A 23,747-nucleotide genomic window follows, 5' to 3' on the forward strand; every position below is an offset into this window, starting at 1 on the left:
AACTTATTTTCTTCAAAAAAATCAACAAAAGTGCAAGCACTATTTTCCATAACCCTGAGGAGTTTCAAAAAAAACTTACGAAGAACCTTTGGAGCTTTGTGACGCAGGAAGAACAAGTTCGTCGGTTTCGGTATATAAGAACAAGGTATAAGTGAAGAACGTGAGGGACGGTTGATTTTGAGCGTCTGATGATGAAGTGTTTTTTTTTTTTTTAATGGTTTTTGATTTTGATATAAATGGATTTGGGGGGTTGGAGTTAAGTTGGGTTTTTTTTGTATTTTTTAAAAGTTTATTAAATTTAGCCACTTAACTTAATCATAATTTTAAGTGGGTTTGGACCTTGGCTAGTCAAACTTATCCCTTATTCTAACGTAGGTACTTGTTTGGTATTCAATCTTCTCCAGAAACCAACCGTGGCGGCCAAAGTAAATAAAAGAAATCAGATTTTTATTTGGCAGTTGGGTGTAGAGATACTGGTGGTGAGTATCCAGTTCCGTCCGCTCCACTACTACTATTTTCCCATTGAATCACCGTTACTCTCAGGTCTCTCTCTCTCTCTCTAGTCTCGACATTTCTATATCTTTACCTACAATGTTTTTACTTCTCTTTATTTTTTCTTGTTTCATAATAGGTTACTTCAATGTTAAAAATCGATTAAAACAATAATATCTAATTGGAATGGTAAAGCACGACAATTGTGGGATTGAAACAGGAGAATTATGAGTTGTGTATTACCATTCTACTTGTTTTCGATGTGGATTCTGCTCAAATGGGTCTTCTTTTTTCATTTAATTTCTGTTACTTTTTTGCTTCTGTACATCTTTGATGGATCAGTTGCTCCCAGTTAGATATTGACATGTGTGTGTACTCCCTTTATTTAAGTAAACATTGAAAACCAAAAAAGAATTCATATTGAGATTTGCATTTGAACAAGTCTAATTGTTTGCTTGATTCAGGTTTATCTGGTGAGTATGGGTATAGTCAACAAAATAATCTCAGCTTTATATTGAGTCTGAGCCTGTTTTTATATAGGAGGAATGTTAAAAAGGGTTGCACAAGGATAGCAACGTGTTGGCTGGGTTGGTCCTTTATATTTTGTTACCAATGCAAGATGTCGGTGTAGTCCGGCATGATAGTACCGACTGCGATGATCCATATGATATTGAAAAGCAGAGTGCGGAGGCCAGCAATCATGACTTAGCAGTGGATCAATCTGAACTCACCATAGTGGTTTCTGCAGGCGAATCACCCAACTCCCAGGCTGCCACACTAACCACAGACCCGGTTGGGAATATTTGCACCATTGAGAAAATAGAAATTGTAGAGTCTCCTAAGAAGCCGTACTTATCCAGGAATCATAGTCTTCATGAACAATGCAGGTTTCTAGCTCTTCTACTTGCATAAAGTTTACGACTTACGATGTATTTCTTTACTGATTTCTCATAAGCACCATGTAAAGTTTTACTAGGTGTTTGGCCATAGATTCCAAATACTCTCACTTATTGAATTTATGGAGTTGTGTTTGGTTATGCTTTTTGCAAAGAATATATGGAATAATGCTCATGCTTGAATGTACTTAAATACAATTTCAAAAGTGAAAAGTGAGTTGGAAAACAGGTGTTCTCCAAACTTGAAATACAACTTCAAGTTGGATTTGGAATTTTCATGGCCAAACCCTGATTTTCAAATAACGTGAAAACTTATCCCGGAAAAAAGTGAATAGCTTTTATCGCCAAACGGGTCATAACTTTTATCGCCAAACGGGTCATAACTTTTATCGCCAAACGGGTCCTTAGTGTTAACCCTCTATATTTTTCAAACTTTTTGATCCTTATTTCGCCCTTTTTATGTGCAATGTTTGCATTGTAGCCACATCTGGATTGAATAAGCCAAAAAGAAGAAATCTTGCTTGGTGAGACCACCTTCTTGGAAGATCTCTTGTTCTACCATGATTTAGCTTTTTCTTCCAGGGCTGTTGTAAAATGATCTATTTCTGTAACCATGTCCGAAGTAGTTTATTTATCAATATCGCGTTGACTTTGTATTCTATGATGGTATCTGGATATACTAACCATAAATGAAGTTCCCATACCTTCTTCCTTTTCGACACTATGACCTTTTGTTCTCGCTAGGATTTAGCTCTGCGTCATGAGCTTCTTTTTTTTCCTCTCTGTGCATCATGAGCTGCTGTGAATTTGATGTATTTTTATAATCATGATCCTAGTAGTGGTAGTGCTCCTTACACATCACTTTTGTGTAGTTGAATGGTAGAGTACAACAAATAACTAACAAGAGATTAAAAATTGAAAAGGAATCACCGAAATATGTGAGTTCGGAATGCTTACAGGATTCATATTTGAATCAGTTTATTAAAAAAAAGAGAATTAAATTGATGTCCATAATTAAATTAAAACAGGCTAGCAAATCCTGGTTGATTAAGTATATGATATTTGCAAAAGAGAAGGACCTTTTAAGGTAGTCTCTTTTTTATATTCATTCAGCAAAATGACGTTTTATTTTTGATTTAATATTGATAGTGCCAATCATTTTATTTTTTATTTTTTGATTTCCATATTCAGATTACCAATCTTTGAAGTTTTTACGTACTTTGGAAAGTCTCTGAAGCAGCTTTTTAAAATTTAAAGAATGAGGCACTGGTCCAGTTTGAAATTCTTTGAAATTTGTTTTCTGTGATATTCTTGCAGAGTATGTCAAGAGGAAAATGAAGAAGAGTTGATCGATCTTGGATGCCATTGTCGTGGTGGATTGGCAAAAGCACATCTGACATGCATAGAAACATGGTTTAATACTAGAGGTTCAAATAAATGTGAAATATGCCAGTAAGTGATAGACTAAGAGCATTTTAATCTTGTTTTTCCCTATAAGACAGTATATTGATGTAGGTTTGCCATTTTATGCAGGCAAGTAGCTGCAAATGTGGCATCTCCAGAGTCTCATGCACCTGTAAGTACCTATCTTTGTTTGGATGGCAATAATTCTGGATGAAGGCTGGACATTGGATCTCTTTAAACATTAGTAATGCATTCTTTTCGCTCTCTATTTGAAGTTGTTGCTGGGTGCTTCAGCCTTCAAGCTAGACTGATTTTTTTAAGCATGAATATCATTCTGGCCTTTCAGCTCACAGGTTTTTGAATTTGCGCATTTGACTGCACCTGCCTCCCTTGGGTGTTCTATCACGAACGAAATCCCGAGGGCCGTAATTGGCACTTAGCAGACTTCTATGCACCAAGCGAACCGAAATGCGTCTTAGTTGAACATAATTCAATACTCATTTAGATACTTACTGATTAAACACAACTATGGCAGAATTTAGTAACAATTTCAGCAAAATTTCCTCTATAACAGGAGCATCCCCAAAATCCCTGTAATCAACCCGTCAACACCCAACCAATTATCTACATCCACATCCATCCTCACAACGTAGTAAACACAAAACAACAAAATATGTAAGCGACGGAAATCCCAAATCCGGCAAGTCTCGTCACGAAGCATCTAAGTGAACATTCAAAAACATAAGATGCTGGGTTTAAGCCCTACAAGTATAACAGGAAAAAAAAATCTTTAAGCCCTACAAGTATAACAGGAAAAAAAATAAAGAATAACTGGAAGCTTTCACGGCTTGTGCAGACGACTCACCTCAACTGGGATTGGAATGAGTAATGGATGGTCAAGCCTCAGCTGGAACGTTAACTAAAGTATCTGCAAGGAAAGAAGTAGGGTGTTAGCCATGAATGATCCAATAAGATCCTCGGCCTGCCCCTTGTCATATCTCTAGGACAAGATTTACTACTGGGAAAACAGTAGGGTGCTAATATTTTCTTAGCTATCCCAAAGATCTTTCCTTTCCAAAGATGTACATTTTGCATAGACTGGCAGTAACGAAGTAACTGTTGTTATTCGTGGAATCATTGTAACTGAGTGTCATTTGTTGGTCATCATTGGATAATATAGTGGCATTATCCAAGCAGCTCCAAAAACACCGTATTTTGCGATTTGTATTGGCTTGACAGTTTTGAAATCCTAGGTATCCTTCAATCTTGTTCATATCAACAAGCGGTTCTGAAATTGCAACACAAATCACTTTGTTAATGTTGACTAGGTGTTTTAGTCTATGAATAGCTTTTTTTGATATCACGCGGGGGTGTCAAAAAAATATGAAAAACCGACCGAACCGAACCATACCGAACCGATTTATAGTTTTTTTTCAATAAAACTGTGGATTTTTATTTAAGCTTATAACCGTCCCAAATAATTAGGGTGGTCTTTTAATTTATACAAAAAACCGAAAAATTCCCGAACCGAACCGAATAGCCTTACATGTATGAAAAATATTTTATATATTACAAATATGTTAAATGAATATATAAAATATATTTTATAAGTTCTCTTTGAAATATAAAATAGAATTTTGGCCACTAAATTTTGGGCCTTTAGTTGATTGGATTTAGTTTCAAAAGGATACTTCGTATACATAGTCATATGGTCATAGATTTAGATGATTTAAGTAGGCATTTTTTGTTATAGTTAGCACTAACAGAAGTTTACCTCTATCTTGGTCTCCTCTACTATGGTGCTTGATGTATATGTATCAAATTCAAGTTGTGGTTTCTGTGGCCTACAAGCTAATGTTTGTTTTGGCTCAATTCAACATTGTTGTCTTTGGCAAGTTATTCTTCTCCCTGGTCAATCAGTGAGGATTCACGTCGCGATGATGCCATCGTTGTTGTCTTGCTACTTGATATAACACATATCAGTTGAATTACTTTGTGTAGTTTTTTTAATAGCTTTTACATTAAATATTTCATAAGAAACAAATAGAAGCTTTATTTGATGGTGTACTACAAATAGGTTTGTGGAGGTCTGTGTCGTTACATTTTAATGATGGTGTATTTTTAGGCTACACTTTAAAACTAAAATAACTGAAAATTAACCGAACCGTACTGATACCGAAGAAAAACCGAGATGATGGGACGGTCTCAAAAAGTCTAATTTTGGTTATACAAAATAAAATAACCGAAAAATTGGGATGGTATAATTTTTTTAAAATAACCGACCGAACCGTCCCATTGACACCCCTCACGCCTCTAATATTCGAATAGATTGCATTAATCATGGGAAACTTGGCTTACTTTTACCTTAGCCAAAAAAAAAAAAAAAAGGGAAACTTGGCTAGTGTCATTTTGTCTGTTGTCCTCCTTTCTTGATGAGGCAATGCGCCTTTCTTTTAGCTTGTTGCCTTTCTTTCTTTGTCTGCTTCTTCCCCTTTTTCTTGTATGTCATTTGTTTTGTTGTTGCCTTCCTGTCTTGATCAGAGATATGATCTGCTTGTTCTTTAGAAGAATCGATTCTGAATTCCAGTGATTTGGTCTCCTCATTGAGCGTGAAGTTGTCTTGTATACCGTCATGAGGTAACTCGATTCACACATTGTTCCTCGTATTGCTAAATAGACTTCTCAGTAGTTGGATCACACCTAAGGTCCACAACCAATTGTAACTGGTAGATAGATTAATATTATTGAGATCATCCTGAACTTTGTGTTGTTGACCAGTGCTTCACTATCAGATTGATAAGTGTTCTCTATGACATCGTCACTATTATCAGAGTTTCCAGTGATCTCATGCCTAGAGTTGCTTCCTGTCATGCTATCCCCTTCGTTCTTCATTTTCCCTTTGTTCTGTTATATCCTTACCTTATCAGTTCTAGCATTGACTTCACCAACATGACTGCTCAGTTCTGCCCCATCCATAACGACCTTATTCTGATCAGCAGAGTTGTTAACTGCATTATTGTCATTTTGGTCCTGCTGTGTGTCATCCTTACCCTTAGACTGGGAAGAATTAGCTTCTTAAATAGCAGTCCTAGACTTGTTTCTTATATGAGTTGTAGCTGGCTGAAAAACAACATTGCTTTTCTTCGTAGGCACCATCTTTTTCTGGTTTTTTTCTTTTTGCTGATGTTCTGCCTAGCCATCATGGCCTTGTGAATTTTCCTTTTCTTTTCCATGTCCGCCTCTTTTGTGATCTCAGCCTCAAGCTTCTGTCCATCCCCATTTTCATTCTTATTCACTGCCTCAGAAATCTGCCCAATCTTGCCTAAACTTTCATTGTTTTTCGCCTCTCCTTTGTCTTCACTTTCTTCCAAATTTGTGGTACCATCGGATCCCTCTTCAGTTAGTGAACTTTCCAGCATCTTTGGAATCCTTGGCTCTAATCCTTTCCAACACTCTACAATTCAATATGTTATGACCTAGCTTCTTACAATGCTTACAAATCTTTGGTATATTTTCATACTCGATTTTCTGATAATGACCTTTTTAATGGGGATTCATCAAGTTCCAAGCCCAACATAAACAGAGTCTGGGAGATTCTTAAGTAAATCAATCTCCACCCGAACCTTAGCCATACTTGGCCTAGTCGAACCAAAGTAGCAGCATCTAGGGTGAGGCAGTGCCCGTATTGCTAACAATTTGTTTTACAAAATGCCATGTGTGGAGATGAAAGGGGATACCTGGAAGCAGAACCCAAACATGAGCTATAAGTATATCTTCATCGGGTTTGAAATCGGGAAACCATTTCTGCAACCACATTTGCAATCTGTCGATTGTGAACATTCTTTTGAACCACACCGTATTGAAATCATCTTCATTGATAAAATCAAGAAACACAATATCGTTATCGAGGACTCCGATTTTAGCAGACCCCTTAATCGGGAAGAGTTCTTTGAATTTTGATCTAAGTCTTTCGATTTGGGGCCTAGGTTTTGAGAATCGACCCAGATTGTTAGTCGACATTTTTCAGCCGTGGTTCCAAAGTAATCCTTGGCCTTGAATATCACAGCTGGTACACCATTATGAGTGGTCTGTTTGGTGACCACCATTCTCGAGCATGTCGGAGATTAGCCGAATTTGTACTCGTAGACAGGTTAATAGCTGTTGCATAGGTTCTTTTTCCTGCGTTTTCTTCAGAATTGAGTTTCGCCGTGACCATTACGGACCAACGTTTGAAAGTGTACAGAGTGCGTATGTTTCTAGAGAGAATTTTTTGACTGTTTTTGTGAGTTTTACAGTTTTGAGTTAGGCCCAATGTCCATTTCCGTAACATAGTAATTTCATTTTTTTTTTTTTTTGTTGTGTGGCTCCAAAAATATGGATAGAGATGCCCTTATTTTTTCTATGACATATTTTCTACTGATTTAAAATTTTATATCTGGTTAGAAACAGATGACTAATGTGGATCCAGATTCTTAATTTAAGTGTATATGACTCAGAAAAAGATATAAGCTCGAAGATTAGTCAGCTACAAATTATTGGGATAGATACTCTTGTAATTATGTTTTGATTGCATTATTTTATGGATGGCAGACAAGTTACTGGATTTGGAGAGTGGATCCTTCTTTTAGGGGGACAGATATTTCCCAAGAGCGGGATAGAGTAAGGAATATTACACTTTCCCAAGCACCTGCTTTGAACTCATGATGTCTTCTGTATTACTTCTAAATCAGTCAGTTTGTACAGGGTTGTCTTAATCCACTTTGGGTAGCATTTTGTATCCTCATTGGTGGCCTCTTTCTGGATGTGTTAATATCCATTACACTTGGAGTCTCTGCACTGCCTGTGAACATCATTATCGGTACATGCTCTTGATCTTTTCAGCTTCTCATTAATCGTCTGTTGTCAAAACTTGGAAATTAGAATTGTTAGAGGTCGTTTGGTTGGGTGTACAAGAATAGTACTGAATGGGGTGTATTAGTAATGTTGGGATTAGTAATCTGACATTATTGACTATTTGGTTGTTGTGTTAAATAACATGCATTGCATGATTTCTACATAGTAATGAATAGGGTGTCTTAGAATAGGAATACTACTGGTATTGTTAATGCCATGGTTTACTACGTACAAGAGTAGTGTATTAGTTATACATAGATTGGAAAGACTACCAAACAAGGGATTAAATAATACAAAGCTAATACCATTATTTTCTCTAATACCTCCTGCCGAACGACCCTTAAATTGTCCCTTGTCATGTTGAAAGCAAGAAGCAATGTGCAGGGGTAATAGTTGTGCTGGGACTCGGAACGGCTCTTCGGCTTGCCCTTGAGTTCTGCCATGATTGGAGTATCAGAAGAGTAGTGCACCGGGTAGAAGCAAATGCCAGTCTTGGATTTCATCCTGCATTGTAGGTGAAAGATACTTGGAAGTAGATAACTGATTCAAACTACACTGGAAGCTGTTCATACCCCCTAACATTGAAATTTATCCGCCAAATGTAATCTTGAGGCTTGCAGAGCCTGCAACTTGAAAGATTTATTGGAGCCAGTATTTTTAAATGCTGAGTGAACTTACTTATCCATTGTATTTATTTCGTTTGAGGATGCAGTGTGTAGTTTGGCATCTTGTTTTGCAGCTTTCATATCTATATTACAGCAGTCTCTTTTGCCAAAATTATTTGGAACACAAAAACTTCTGTAGCTAAAGTGTTGAATGAAGATTTTTGGCTTGCTAGCCGATACGCTGCCTTGTTTCCTTGTTATTTGCCTGTAGGTGGCACTCAAGCAAAATCCCCATCAGACATCATTGTGTAGTGTACTTGGCGACTGCTGCGAGTAATTGCGACTATTTATCACACAAGGAAAAAAAAAAAAAAAAAGAAAAAAAAAAAAGACATATATAAATAGCTTAACGTTGTCAAAGGAAAAAATCGCTATGGCATTTTGTGGAGTAACTAGATCATGTACTATAGCGCCTAGCTAGTATTTGAAAGCTACGAGCTCATTGTGTTTGTAGAGTAAGTAGATCATGTGCTATAGCGCCTGCAGAAATCATATAGCATAATGTAATCAACACTCAGCAATATCGTCGAGCTGCAGGCTTCTTACCGTGCCTTGATAGTTTAAATTATGCATGTTGTTATATTAACGATTAAACATTGCTTGGTCATGGTCCTTATGACATTCACAATTGGGGCTTTCCAAACAGGTCCTTTAGGCTTATAAATATTTACATACCATCAAGCTTAGAAAATTAGAACATAATTCAAGTTTACTCTAATAGATTGCGAGGTGAACAGTAGTTAAAGAGCATTAAAAGCCATCTAATGCTTTATGCTTGAATGTATTCTTACATGCTTAAGGAAATGCGATCAAATTACGTCCCTTATTTTTTTAGTGGATGTATCGAATATGTAAAAAAATTATGACAGAGAGCGGGAGAAGATTTTAGAGATCGGGAAGCAAGCAACTGATGAACAAACTGCAAAGGACTAAGTTTGAAGATTAATACAGTATTTAGGGGCGTTCATGGTACATTTTGAAAATTTCGATTTCCAATTTTTAAAAAATATTACCATACCACGGTTGTTCGACTTTGACTTTCGGTAGCGAATTATGACTTCAACGTCATCCTATTAAACGAATTAAGCAGGTAGCATATAATTTAGCTTTGCTTGAAGTGATGCACGTTTTTATCATCGATGTACAATCGATAACACATTCTAACACTGCAACATAGAATAATCATTTCATATAGTAAAAGAGCTTTAGGTTAATTAGGGATTTGATCAGTGCTGTTGATACCCGAGCTAGCACCGTACAATTTAATTTAACGAGCTGAAGAGCAAGTGTAGCATGTTATGTGAAGGAGACGATAAGAAAGATGAAGATATACAATCTTGGGATTGCAAAGGCGTGTTTCAATAATTGTGCAAAATTCCCATATCAAACTAGAAAGTTAAGAGAGGACGAAACTATTGTGTGTAATCACTAAGCTAGCTACTAGCTAGGGCCCACCAACTTTGGACCATATTATATAAGCGTTGGTTTCAATCTTTACGGCTGTTATTGGAACCACAGCTGTTGCAACGTAACTCTGCCTCGAACAGTTACTATCAGGTAAACGACCCCCACTGCTCGTACATACATGCACATTAATGATCATTGCTTTGAGTTTAGTTGTTTTCTGGGATCTGGTGCAATATATATCCTTCTCATTTGTCACTGTTATCGCCAAACCCCTTTTCTTACAACTCTCGTTCTGTCTACTTCACTTCCTGTCTGTCCACCCACTATACTACATATGTAAAGATTATATATATGCATTAATCATTTAATACATTAAACATTAATAACAGTACGTACGTAGTCGTTCTGCTTGTAGTGTGTGCCATTTCCATAGATATCACCCTGACCAGCCGGCCTTATTCGTTCTATCTCTCTTTTATCTTTTTTTCCTCCTAATTTCTGCAACCTACCTAGTCTGCTCTCACTTACCATTTCCATTAATGAGCACATGAAAGCCTATTAGTTTCTTCTTTTTGTTTTAGAAAAGGCGGAATCCTAACGAACCCCATTATTCTTAACCTCATACTGTCATACAGCAAAAGGCTGCTAGCTCGTCCAAGCAGAGAGAGTTGGTATTAATTGAGATTTTGAAGAAAAAAAAGTCTAGGGTAGACAACCAAATCCAACCCCGCCCCCCCCCCACCCACCCCCTCTCACAATCCTTACTGCCATGCATCACTGATTAAACGTGTTATGTTTCATTTTGACAAGCTAGTTTTATAAGTCTAGGACCTTTAGTGAATATGCACTATATATCTATTTTACATTCCTCAATTCACATGTATAGTTACACTCCTCCCCTATTGAGAATATTATTAAATAAATAAATGTGTATTCCATGTGTTTTCTCTAATAACTTAACTCTAAACCCAAAATAAATGTGTATTCTATGTGTTTTCTCTAATAACTTAAATCTAAACCCAACCCAAACTTTCAAATGATATGATCACAAACTCCAACACCCCCAATTACACACATTGTATGATTAAAGTACGAGTAGGACTTTATGGACATGAGCTAGCTGCCTAACCCCTAGAAATTAGAAGGGGTCTATGTCGAATATTTCATTTCAGTCTTCCTCAGTGTCTCTCCCTCTTTAGAATGAGTATTAGTCCCTCCGTCCCATAATAAGTGTCATCTTAATCAAATTTTTTTGTCCCATAATAAGTGTCATCTTATAAAAAGACATAAATTGGTAGCTTTTTTTTTCGATTCTTGCTTAGACAATAACGTAACATCTAAATGATGATTGGAAAAGCCACGTAGTAACTTGGTATTATTGGATTCCCACGTCAAAAGATTTACTTCTTGTGCATGCTCTAATTAGAAGGTAAAAGTAGTTTATTTTTATTATATATGGGTAATTTGATAAACTTCACAATGCATTATTGGTTTCTTAATATGCGTGTTTTTGGCTGTAATTTGATAAACTTCACAATACATTATTGATTTCTTAATATGCGTATTTTTGACTAAGGTGATACTTATTATATGGGACGGTGGGAGTGTATTACTAGCTAGCTATTGATTGCTAATGACTAGCTTTTTGGATTGACTTATAAATACTAGCCGTGTTTGTATTATAGTTATAAGTTGTTTAATTACTTCTTTAAAGTTACTAAACTAAGCTTGATATAGAAAGTCATTTTTTATTAAAGGTAATTATTTGATTTAATGATATAAAATAATTATCTATATAGTTTCAATACACGAAAACTTAACCACTCAAACAAAGAATAGTTTACTTATGACTTATCCGCCTAGAAATTTTTTGGGTCTATTTGAGCCTATTAACTAAACATAGCTGAAGTGCCTCATTTTGACGTGTCAATTATTGCATCTTTTAACCCTTGCACTCCTATAAAAGAATGAATGGCTACTTTTGTATTGGTAAGAGGTGGATATATGGTATCCTTTCTTCTAGCTAGGATCACTTTTCTTTTACAGCACAATACTTATTCTATAAAAAAAAAAAAAAATTAGTTGTACTCGGCGTTGTACTAAGTCAAATTAAGTTAACTTTAAAACAATCGCACTATTCACAAATTAATGTATTAATAATTACTATGAATTATGCGATAGATCTAATAGTTAAGGTGGAGGTTTGGTTTTTTGGTCCCCTCCCGTTCTTTGTACACGTTTGTTCTATCTATATTTAGGTAATAGGGGTCTACACCAAATTCGCCCGGAAGGCGGGTTTAATTTGAAAAAAGAGAAGATAAAAGATACCATGCATTTATTAGATGCCAACATTACATGAAAATCAATTTTCTTCCCCTTGCCTTTTTTTTTTGTGCTAAACGACACAAAAGAACAATGCACCTAGTGTTTCTTGCCAACAAGGTAGGGTTGAGATATATGGGTTGCTAATTAAGTTGCATCTGCGCTAGTAGATAGGCAGATACTACTACTTCCTCCATTATCAATTTGTTTGTGTCAGTTACTATTTGGATAGTCAAAGACAATTTTTTTTATCATAATTTTTGTAGATACTTTTAAATTGTTAACTAAAACTTTTTATGTAATTTCTAATATGTAAGGTTTATTTCAAAAAATAAATTCAGATTCTATGTTCGAATTCACACTAAATATTAGTTAGTTTAACCCTTCCTACTCTAATCAAGCCAAACAAGGCTGTGAGTGTGAAGCTGTGATATGTCTATAGGAGTAGTAGTTCGGAATTAGCAGAGAGGTGGCAGCTTGCAGTTTCACTAACTAAAACGTGAAAGCTCAGCAGAAAAGTTTTTTCTATGTTTGTCGGCCCAGAAACCAGCAGAGTCACTGCCACCCCTTAAATCAAGTACGCTAGTAGCTTTTTGGCTTCCATCACTCTATATGTGTGCCATGTAAGCAATATCTATGGACTTTTTACAGTAGTACTACTGGATTAATTAATGAAAGGAAATCTGGTTAGCTGGCTTTGCTTCAAAGCAGGGAGGTGGAAAACCTAAAAACCTGGAACCTATGATCCATATCTATGTATAAGTGAACTGTAAAGACAAATTACTAGACTGGGGTGGACCTTGCATGTGTTGACACTTGATTCAGCCACACAAACACATATACAATTCATTATGGTTGTGAGTGAGTACACACAATTAGTATCTTAGCTCCCATTGTCAGAGATATCCATGAAACCGGCTTCCACACTAACCAACCTGCGTTTATCTAATATTCTTTATTAGTCAATTACAAAAAAATGAGACTTTGTTATATTTAAAAACAATTAACATTATCCGAAAAGTTTTTGTAGAGATCAGATCTCAATTGTAGGAGGGAGTGTAGTTAGAAATTGTTTCTTTTAAGGTATATCCATGGATGCCCATAGTGAGGAGGGTGACAGAATGACCCCTACTCTTTTAATGTACTCAGTTTTTCTTTTTATCTATATAAGGCCTCTGTCACAAAACAATAGAATAAATTTATTTATTACCAAACGTTATACTTAACATGTTTAAGACATCAATTTAAAAAAAAATGGTTACACAAATTATGTCATGACCGTCCCAGTACTGGTTTTGTGTGTGTGTGTGTGTGTTTTTTTTTTTTTTTAATTTAAATTCAAAAGACATCTTTGTGGCGGGGGTTTGGGCTGGTTGGTTTATTTCATAACTAGTCTATTCATTTTGGAATTTTCTTCAATCTTTCCACTATGATGTTGAACCAAGGCATTGTCATTTCCGGCTTAGGAAATGCCTTCATCTTTCAATCATAATGTTAGGCACTCTTCCATGCCTTCGTCCGAATCCACTCCATTTTCATCTCCCAATATTGCTAGATAGCATAATGGAGTCGATAGCATTCCGACATCCCTATACACTGATACTGGCACAGCTACACAACCTCCGACCCAAGCTTTAGCATAGAGGCAGGATCCTTTCGATGTTGGAAAATTAGATGAGCTCCGGAGGTTGATTATTGTCCCCTCTGGAGGTGAGTAAGTATGCACTTTGTTATTTTTTAATTAATTATAAATATAGTGTCTACCATGTTTTAAATATGATGCATCTTTTATCCTTCTGCTCAGGCTACGAAGATTGTCAACTCATTTTAAGAATTATGCTAAGGTTGATTGATATGCATGTTTCAAACTGCTGGAGACTCTGGTGAGTGGCCATCTTGGACTACTGAAGATATATGGGTTACACTAAATGAGTATTGGGTCTCCCGGGGATTCAGAAGCAGCGTACGTGCACAAGCCAAGGCAGCCAGAGCTTCCGATAAGGGTGGCTCCTTGCACACGTGGGTTCATTCAGTATGAAAATTCATCCAAGAAGATCGATAACGTGTTTAATATATTTTTCTTGATTTTTAACAATTGTTTTTAATACATATTATGTAATAATTTGTAGGAAAACGCTAAAGGAAGACCAGCTTCTCAGGATGAGGCATTCGAGGAAACCTACGTGAAGAAGCTGGTTGAAGGATGGAACAAACATTTGGATTTAGCCATAGACTGAGACCTATGTTGTTTTTATGAAATAATTGTGTAATGTTTTTGTAGAATAATTTCAAACAATGCATGGAGGAGTTCATTCAAAGTCAGCCAACTGAAGATTAAGGTAGGCCAATCGAACCAGAGGAGAGTTTGGACATGTGGCTTAAAGCAGATAATGGCATGCATAAGGGGAGAGTGTGCGGCCTTGGATCGGAGTGTAGTTTTGGTTGTCGGACTTATGGATTGTCGAGTGTCTGTTCTCCTTCACGGTCCTCCGTCATGAGAAACGCATTCTCTTGATCGATGTTATCATCAGTTGGTATCTTATTTGACTTCCAAGTTCCAATCAAAGTAGAAAATTTTGAAAGGGATAAGTACTCTAAGCCATAAGGGCTCGTTTGGTACGAAGGATAAACATAAATAGTCCTGGAATAAGAATTTAGCAATTTCTTATCCCTTGTTTGGTTAGTAATCATGGAATAAGTTATCCCAGGAGTAAAAATAGTGCTGGAATAACTTATACCTACCATAGAGTGGAATAAGTTATCCCCGGATAAGTTATTCCGGGATAAGGAAGAAACCTCTTCTTTTTAGAAATTATCCAATGTATAATACTTTCAGTCCAACATACCAAACGGTCAATAAAAAATAACTCCAGAATAACTAATCCCAGCATAACTTATCCCAACGTAATTAATCCCAGCGTAATTTGTTTTTGAACCAACCGACCCCTAGTAATTATTCATATAGGTAATACCTTGTTTTTGTCTCAGGTTATTTAGGACTGTAAAGCAATTGAAAATACCATTACTAGATCCAGTCCATAATGGTTGATCATCTTCATTAGAGCCACTAACTAAGTGGCCTGGAATAACTTGAGACAATTTCAAAATATTCCATGAGTTACCAATAAGGTGCATGCGTTTTTTTGGCAGAGAAATGAATCATTGACAGCCAAAAAGCAACTTGAGAAGAAAAGGTAGCTGCTGATTAATGACAGGAAGAAGCTAGCGAAAGTACGGAACAGTAACATTGAGAGCACACACAAACACGAACAACGAAGCTGCGATAAGTATATAACTAATTCCAAAACCAATGGATCTTATTCCATTAAAAAAAAAAAAAAACCCTCAACTTTGTTCAATTCCTTCCATGTGTTGGAATAATAAGTAGGCGACAAACTCCACTTTTACAAAGTAACATTACAAATTAAGGGTGGTTTATATAGGTGTTAAAGGATAATTCTAGACATAAAATTACCAAATAGTTTCACACATATAGTATGAACTTACTCACATTGAAATCGTCAAATTCATGCACCTCGCTTTCCTAATGGTCATACGGATAACATGCACCAAACATGTAGACATTTTAACTTTACTATGTTCAACACCATGACCTTCAATTTTCATCAGCCTGATATGAGTCTGAGTTGCACCTTACTACATAATACTGTCGAATACAAGTCAGGAAAGACATTAGATGTCAAGTTTCAATCAACGGAGACCAGTTAAACAGAAGAAGTTGGTCAAGTGAACTAAGCACACGTATACATAAAAAAAGCTAAGGCTAGAAAAGCTATTATCAAGTTTTGGTCCATGAAGAAAAATGGAATCTATGACTGATCCATATTAGATCCTTATAAATTATTGCTGGAAATTAGCATATTGGATCCGGCTATTAAAATAAAGAGTATTAAGGCTCCCATTACTTCCAACCCGTAGGGGTTTATTTGGTCTAGTCTCCTCCTCTATGTTTTTGTATGTTAATCTGCATTTTAATAGACACTCCACCACTATGGGGTGCTTTCTTTGTTTTTTTTTTTTAAAAAAAAAAAAAAAAAAAAAAAAAATTAACAAGGAACTCAAGGAAAACAATAGAATAATTAACCAGCATTCAGAGGATCTAGCAATAGTATTTCATCATCGATGTCAATTAGAGTATTACATATACACAAATTGAACCTGAAATTAGTAATCTTTCTATCTCAAAGACTTCCCATGAACCTTGAAAATGAACATTGGTATGACGTTGTGTCGAAATGAAGGACCCAATATAATGTGCTATTTTCGTCCTCCTTTGCCAATAAAAGAACCAGCATTTAGCTAGCTTCTCTTCAATTCTCTGTTCTCTTTTAATGTTTCCTAAATTTCTTCCTTGTAATTTGGTATTTTGAGGCCTTAACTAGCACTGCCGGCCCTTGTAGGTGAGAAACATTAATGTTTATGCACATTGATTCTGCTAGAAACATAATGCTAGTAATGTAGAAGATCAAATATCCAAATCCAAGGACATGGATGACTTGCCTTTTTCAGATGATTCTTCAGAGGGCATTGGGCTGTTGTTAAAATTCCTTAAGGAAGACGAAAATTGGGGATCATGTGCCTGAGAATAAGTTGTTGGGATAGAGGCCGAGGATGAAAACATGTCGGAGTGATCCATGGGGCAGTCCATATTCACTCCAAACAGCCTGAGTCTCTTTGCTGCCACCTTACCTTGAACCACCGGCACTGAGTTGAACACCCTTGGCTCCACAACACCACTATTACAACTTTGGGGACCCATCAGAAACGGCCTGGTACTGAAAGGCATTGTAGCCGGAAAGCTATTATTGAAACAAGTGCTCATATAATAAGGACTAGTATTGTTACCAATTCCATAGTGGTAGCTATGCGGATAAGGTTGAGAATATTGTGAATGCGGTGGGAAAGGCTGCAAAGGGAAGAGCCGCCCATTAGAGAAATTGTGCGGCACCATAAAGGGATTATTCATTTCATCAGGACGGCGGCGCCAGTCAATGAAGAGACGATGCTTGACCGATTCACCAGCTCCACGTTGAAATGAGACAATATCCCCAGCATCCAACTTCTTCTCCTTCACAAAACGGCTCCAACCTTTGGTCATTACATAGCTCTGGCTGCTATTCCAATAGGAATACCTAAACCTCCACGGCTTCCCGTTTCTGTCTTCGAAATTCAAGAGGAGTCCCCCCTTGTCGTTACTAGAGGAATCCAGAGGGAAATACTTCTCCGCGTGTTGTTTGGGAATGACTAAACGATTGAGCTTGCCCACATCACTGGGTGTCACTACCTTATCGAACATATGTTCCCTCTCAATCATGGTGTGATGATCTTCGCCAGCCGGCGAAGAATCCATCAACATAAGCTCCGTACTACTGTTACTACTCGGTGGTTGCTGGTGCTGGTTGTGATAAGAAGAGGATGCTGAAGAAGAAGACTGAGAAGAAAAATGGCACATACCTTTTGAAGAGTCAACTTCTTGTTGGATCCCTCGTCTACTACCAAAGAAATTCATGATCTCCGAGCACACACCAATAGATCTAGAAAAGATGAAGTAGTAGTAGTGGTACAACTTTTCTGTTAAATGGTTCTAGGGTTAAGACTTGAAAAAGCTCTCTCTCTCTCTCTCTCTCTCTAGCACTGTTTGTGAGAGGAGGAGAGGATGGATTTGCGTAGCTAGCTAGCTTCCCATCAGCCCTAATTACAATATGCTACAAATAAAGAAGGGTTTGTGGGGGTGTGGGAGGTAAATTGGTGCTTTTTTTTTTCTGAGCTAAGGAAGAAGAGAGTAGTGTACATGAAAACTTAAGCAGTTAAAGAGATGATGATGATGCCTTCATATCATATCACATGTGGTGATTTTCTTAGCGGCTGCTTCCTGGAATCTTATCAAGTTAGGCAATTTTCTTTATAATATATTTTCTTTCTTGTAGTGTTTCTTTCTGTAGAAAGAGAGAGAGAGAGAACTAACGAATTATCTGATTGGTTCCTGAAGAGCTTGTCCTTGTCATCAGCCTGGGTGGTAGTATCAAAATTAAAATACACTTCCATATATGTAGTCTCATTGTTAATTAGTTGTATATATATGGATCTTCATTACAGCAGTTGACACTACAAGTGGAGTGGTATATTTTTCATTTCTGCCAAAGGCCCACGAGGCAAGAGAGCCAGCTGTCTTGTAAAGCACCGGTTTCTAACTCTATTCCTAATTTATGCAACTATATAGAGTCTTTCTCTTATATGTACTTTATTTTTCTTTGTGATGGGGCGGCGTATAATTAGGGTAAGTAGGCATGAGAGACTGGCTGCTGTTAAGATGCTCTATTACATTTTAGTAACATAGTTTTATTAGTTAGCTGCCATAGTAGATATTTACTACTTTAATTTGAAAATAAATAGGGGTTGGGGTACAGTAAATAATTAATTAGCAAAAGTCCATTGGTCCTTGTATATATTAAAGGAACCAGTAGACAAAAATGTCTCTGTGTTCCTCCTAGCAATATATAATCTAGTACCGATCAAAAATGTTTAGTATAATTTACTTGCTGGGGTTGTCACTGCAAGAAAGGCCGTACAATACAAAACCTCATTGTTTTATTCAGATTGCAGTTAATTCTGCTCCTTTATCGGCCTGCTAGATAGAGGAACTGACAACCAATAATTCCTTCCACAAAATTACAAGCTCTAATAACAGTTTCATCATCTATATATTAGTATAATTTTTCTTCCTTATTTGCTTCTTTCAGGCCGTGTTGTATCACCCTCAACAGCTTCTAAATGGTCAAATCAAATTTCTAAAACAACTTAAGTGCTAAAAAATAACTACTTACCAAGAATAAACAGCTTCAGAACCCTGGAAGGAAATAAGAAAATAAAAGAAGCTGAGAAAATAATGATCAATGCAATTGATAGACTGACAACGCACAGAGAGAATGGGATAATCTATTGAATAAGTAGATTGGGGACCAAGTACCTTCTTTTTTTCTTTTACGTACTACTACTATATGCGAAATTAATTAAAGAGAAGATTTATGCTGAAAATGTAGTATATATCTTAAGTCAATGGAAAGGGAAGGAATGGGAGCTAATTAGTAGTATTGCATTGCCATTTGTTTTGGAGAGCCTATAATTATGATAGAACTAGAGAGAGGACCACCTATATGGCCCATGTGGGATTCATATGAAAATGCCAGTCTCTTTAATTTCTCTCTCCAAAGAGTCTCCACACTTAAACAGAATGAGAAAAGAAAAAGGGTGTTGCACTTCTTGCATGGTCTAGTCTCAACCTAACTATAATATTTATCCCATTTAGCTCATGCATGTATACAGACAACTGCAATTAATTCCTACAGTACCAATGCATCTTAACTTGCTATCCCCTTTACATGGTACTCCCTCCGGATAAACTTTAAAAGTTAAAAATATAAGTGATACTCGTTATACATATTACTTAATCACTGTGATTAAGTGGAAAAAAATAGTTAATTTGAAATACATGTATATTACACAGTAATTTACTTAGTGCAAATATTGTGTGCGAATAAATTTTAATTTTACCATCTTATGGCCATTACAAAAGTAGGTGACGGTCACTTAATTACATACCACATCTTATTGGACTACATACACTACCTCTGATTTTCCCCCTTCCTAATCCCTCTTTCGCTAGCTATTACGAAATCCTATTACTTAAATTCTTCCTCGATCCTCCACCACTACTTTCCATTTTATAATGAAGCATTCGCTGTATACCATCATATATAATATTCCTATCCCTATCCCAGCTGGTCTTAGTTTTTAAATACATCAACCTAAAGGGACATTAATTAAGCTCTACATAATTACCTCCATGCTCTTATCTCCTCAATTATTTGAATTAAGTTTCTGAACATTTGGGCAAGGTAGGTGGTACGTAGCCTAGTAAATATATACTCACGCGTGAGAGATAGGTGGTCCATGTATGCAAGCATCACACACCTAAAAAATTCAGCTCTAAGTTAACAGAGAACAATGGTGCAAATTAAAAGAGCTTGAGCATTTTATTGATCGCCATTCTTCTTTGATATAAAAGATATTTCAAAAGTAACTAGAAAGTAAGGATTTGTCTAACCCAGCCCATATTAAATTGGTAATTCCTTGAACAACAACAATACTCCCTTTGTCCAGAGGCGGATCTACCAAGGGTGAGGGTGTCGCGTAATTATTTCTTCGTCCGAAAACTTTACTAAATATTTAATAAATAATTAAAAGACAAAACAAAAAAGAGGATATATCATATAAGGTGACACCCCTTGACATATAGGGATGCATAGCTAAACTGGTTGGGCGCCTCAATTCTTTGAGTAATGAGGATGCGAGTTCGAAACAATACACCATCACATTTTCTTTTATTTAAGGTTTTGCTCCCTCTCTACAAATGATACATGCTTGGGTAACCCTTGACATCTTGAAAGTTAACAAAACGTTAACCAATTTGTCCAAACTCAAATTAGTGGTACAAATCACTTTGATTAAGTATTTAATATTATTTCTAATGAGTTTTTTTTTTTTTGAATTTATTTCAAAAGAGAAAAGTAAATTTCCATAACAAAAGTGTTATAGTAATGTACCGAATTGTGTTTTATTTATATATATTTTGTTCGTTTTTTTTTTTTTTTTTTCATATGGTGTTACATTATTCTATTTACGGAAAAGGCTCAAATATGTCGTTAACTATCGAAATGGGCTCATTTATCTTAAACAAGTCGATAGTTTGGCTCATTTATGCCATCGAACTATAAGAAATGACTCATTTATCTTGGTACTATAGGAAATGGGCTGCATTTATCTTGCACTAAATCAATAGTTTGACTCGTTTAAGTCGTAAATACATTACCAAATTGACTCATCCATGCCATATTTCATTAAAGCTGGTTTTACAATATCATATATGACACGTGGCCTCCAGCTAGATTATGATTGTGGGTGGTAAGGTGTATGGGTCGAATTTTTTATTAATTTGGTATTTAAAATTGGGCTGGTTTAATTAAACGATGTAGACCTCTAATTGGAGTCTACGTGTCATATATGGTATTATAAAACCGGCATTAATGAAAAATGACATGGATGAGTCATTTTGATAATGGGCGATGGCATAAATGAGTCAAACTATTGATGAGTGGCATAAATGGCTCATTTCCTATAGTTCGATGGCATAAATAGGCTATTTCCTATAGTTCGATGGCATAAATGAGCCAAACTATTGACGAGTGGCATAAATGAGTCATTTCCGATAGTTGAATGGCATATTTGAGCCTTTTCCGTATTTATTGTTTCTCATTTTAAAAGGTGACACCGCTGGCGAAAAATCCTGCGTACGCCACTGCCTTTGTCTCAAATTATCTGTCGTGGTTTTTAAAAATAGTTGCCTTAAATTATTTGTTGTTTTGGAAGCTCAAGACAAAATTAATTATTTTACCCTTACTAGTTACCCCCTTTGTCCCAATTTATGTGATAAACTTTCCTTTTTTAGTCTGTCCAAAAAAAAAAATGATGCATTTTTATATTTAGAAATAATTTAATTTAAATTTTCCCTTTTACCCTTAATAAAATGACTTACAGCGACACAGATATGTGTGGTTTGTTTTAGACCACAAGTTTCAAAAGTCTTCTTTTCTTTTTTAAACTTCGTGCCTAGTCAAATTATGTCACATTGGGACGGGGGCTAGTATTGTTCTTGAATACTATAAACACATAAATTATGGGGATGAGGTTGTTGTCACGACCCGCCTAGTGGGCCATGACGGGCACCCGGAGCTGACTACCGAGCACCACACATCATACTACTACTAGCTTAACCTGTACACACATTCATTACATAAAACATGTACATATATGTACATAAGCCCTCATGGCAACAAAAGAATAATATACATCGAGGGGCACATAACATCTGCTACCCACATACGAGTATCTACGAGCTCTAACTGAAACTCTGAGGTCATGAAGATGGGACAGGGCCCCATCATATCCAAGTATGAACACAAAAGAAATATATCAGAAACGGCACCTCCGGTCCCCATGGAAGTGCTCTGTGCGGCGATCGGCTCTAGGAAGTTTGGATCGTCTCCTGTCTACACCGACGGGCATGAGCACGGCATCCCGAGAATAAATAGGATGTCGATGTCTGAGCAATGTGCGAGTATGTAAGGCATGCGTCATAAAATAACAAGAGACAAGAGATAGGATAAAGATAGAGAAGATAACCGGTGGCCCCCCTTAAAGGCGAGTCATGCGACATACTCAGTAAATTATCATCATATCGTGTATTCTTTGCGGAACGTGCGGCCCGATCCATATATCCTCGAGATATCAACATATTGCCGGAACGTGCGCCCGATCCGTACCCGTGGCCGCGTCGGGCCGTCCGCGTCCGGGATGATATCATAAGATGCCGGTCGATCGGTGGCTATGCGTCTATAGCGCCTCGCACTTTCCCCGTGTTCCCTATATACATATACATATCATATACTTATATAACATACGTAGCATGCGGGCCCAAATAAGTGCACTGTCGGAGTGACGTAAGGTCGTGAACCTCACGATTACGTTATGGCGTCATCATCATCGCGTTAAGTCTCACCTTGAATGGGCCATGGCGTGGCGAGGCCATATGTTATATAGCACACTCGGACATAAAAAAAATTTGAGGCCATGTATTATATAGCACACTTAGACATAGGCGGGGCCATATATTATATAGCACGCTCGATCACGCCATGAAATCATCCGAGCCTTAGGCTTGAAAATCTCTAGGATTGGAGTCATCGTAAGATTCCGGAGGGCGTAGACACGGCATTTCTAGGGTAAGAGATTATGAACGTCATGTATGGAATCAAAACATAGGGATCATGCCTTTGAAAAGAAAAAGGGATAGCCTTACATACCTTTGTATCTCTTAACGATGTCGACTAAGAGCTCTCTTCCGCTTACATTACATATACGAAAGGGGTTCGTACGAAGGTTAGATTATTGAAGGTATACTTAAGCCTGAACTAACGCGAATAAGGCTAATGAAAATTGGGCAGCATTTCGTTTGTTTCAACAACTTCCCCTCAAATAATAAAACAACTCCCAAACATCATAGCAATGCCCATGATATCATAGTGCGTAAATTTCCTCAAGTTAAACATTATTCAACTTCCAAATTCATTTCGAGATCCTCCATGACCATAACTATAATACGAACTTCGTATCTATCGTTCACATAACACTTTCCGACATCATTAGCATCATTCATAATAAGATTATACTTATATCATACCATGAATGCTAACTCAACTACCTTCAAACCAACGTACCATTATTTGCACACTTAAGCTCATATTCATTACTTGTTTCTAATACAAGTTCTTGACTACTCAATACTTACCAGTGAAATAATTGTAAAACTCACCTTGATTGTGTAGAGATGATCTTGGATGAGAATACTAAAACTTGAGAAGAACTCCGCTTCAATACCCGAGAGATTTTCAACTTATTAACCCTTAGGAGCATTCACACCCTTGATTCTACCAACTTTTGGTGTTTGATTCTTTGATTTCCCTCCTTGGATATGTGTTAAGGTGATATGGAGAAAGTTCTAGGAGGTTTAAGTATTTGAGAAGTGGGAAAT

At 36.7% G+C, this 23,747-nt stretch overlaps 2 protein-coding genes across 3 annotated transcripts; one reads left to right on the forward strand and one right to left on the reverse strand.

Annotated features, from left to right (window-relative positions):
- The first annotated feature begins 370 nt into the window (after window positions 1-370).
- LOC132030985 (uncharacterized) lies at window positions 371-8,527 on the forward strand. Of its 2 annotated transcripts, none has more exons than XM_059420801.1 (7): window positions 371-543; window positions 1,033-1,379; window positions 2,706-2,840; window positions 2,922-2,964; window positions 7,383-7,451; window positions 7,536-7,650; window positions 8,070-8,527. In XM_059420801.1, the coding sequence occupies exons 2-7, from the start codon at window positions 1,105-1,107 to the stop codon at window positions 8,198-8,200; spliced, it is 768 nt and encodes a 255-aa protein (XP_059276784.1). In that variant the 5' UTR covers window positions 371-543; window positions 1,033-1,104; the 3' UTR covers window positions 8,201-8,527. The 2 variants fall into 2 exon arrangements, with proteins under 2 accessions (XP_059276784.1, XP_059276785.1); XM_059420802.1 differs by having other exon boundaries at window positions 379-543; window positions 957-1,379.
- Window positions 8,528-16,158: 7,631 nt separating this feature from the next.
- Window positions 16,159-18,088, reverse strand: LOC132030987 (B3 domain-containing transcription factor NGA1-like). Its single transcript, XM_059420803.1, has one exon. The coding sequence runs from the start codon at window positions 17,607-17,609 to the stop codon at window positions 16,566-16,568; it is 1,044 nt and encodes a 347-aa protein (XP_059276786.1). The 5' UTR covers window positions 17,610-18,088; the 3' UTR covers window positions 16,159-16,565.
- Between the last annotated feature and the right edge of the window lie 5,659 nt (window positions 18,089-23,747).

The sequence above is a fragment of the Lycium ferocissimum genome, chromosome 9 (genome assembly GCF_029784015.1).
Source record: "Lycium ferocissimum isolate CSIRO_LF1 chromosome 9, AGI_CSIRO_Lferr_CH_V1, whole genome shotgun sequence".
Classification (NCBI taxonomy): domain Eukaryota; kingdom Viridiplantae; phylum Streptophyta; class Magnoliopsida; order Solanales; family Solanaceae; genus Lycium; species Lycium ferocissimum.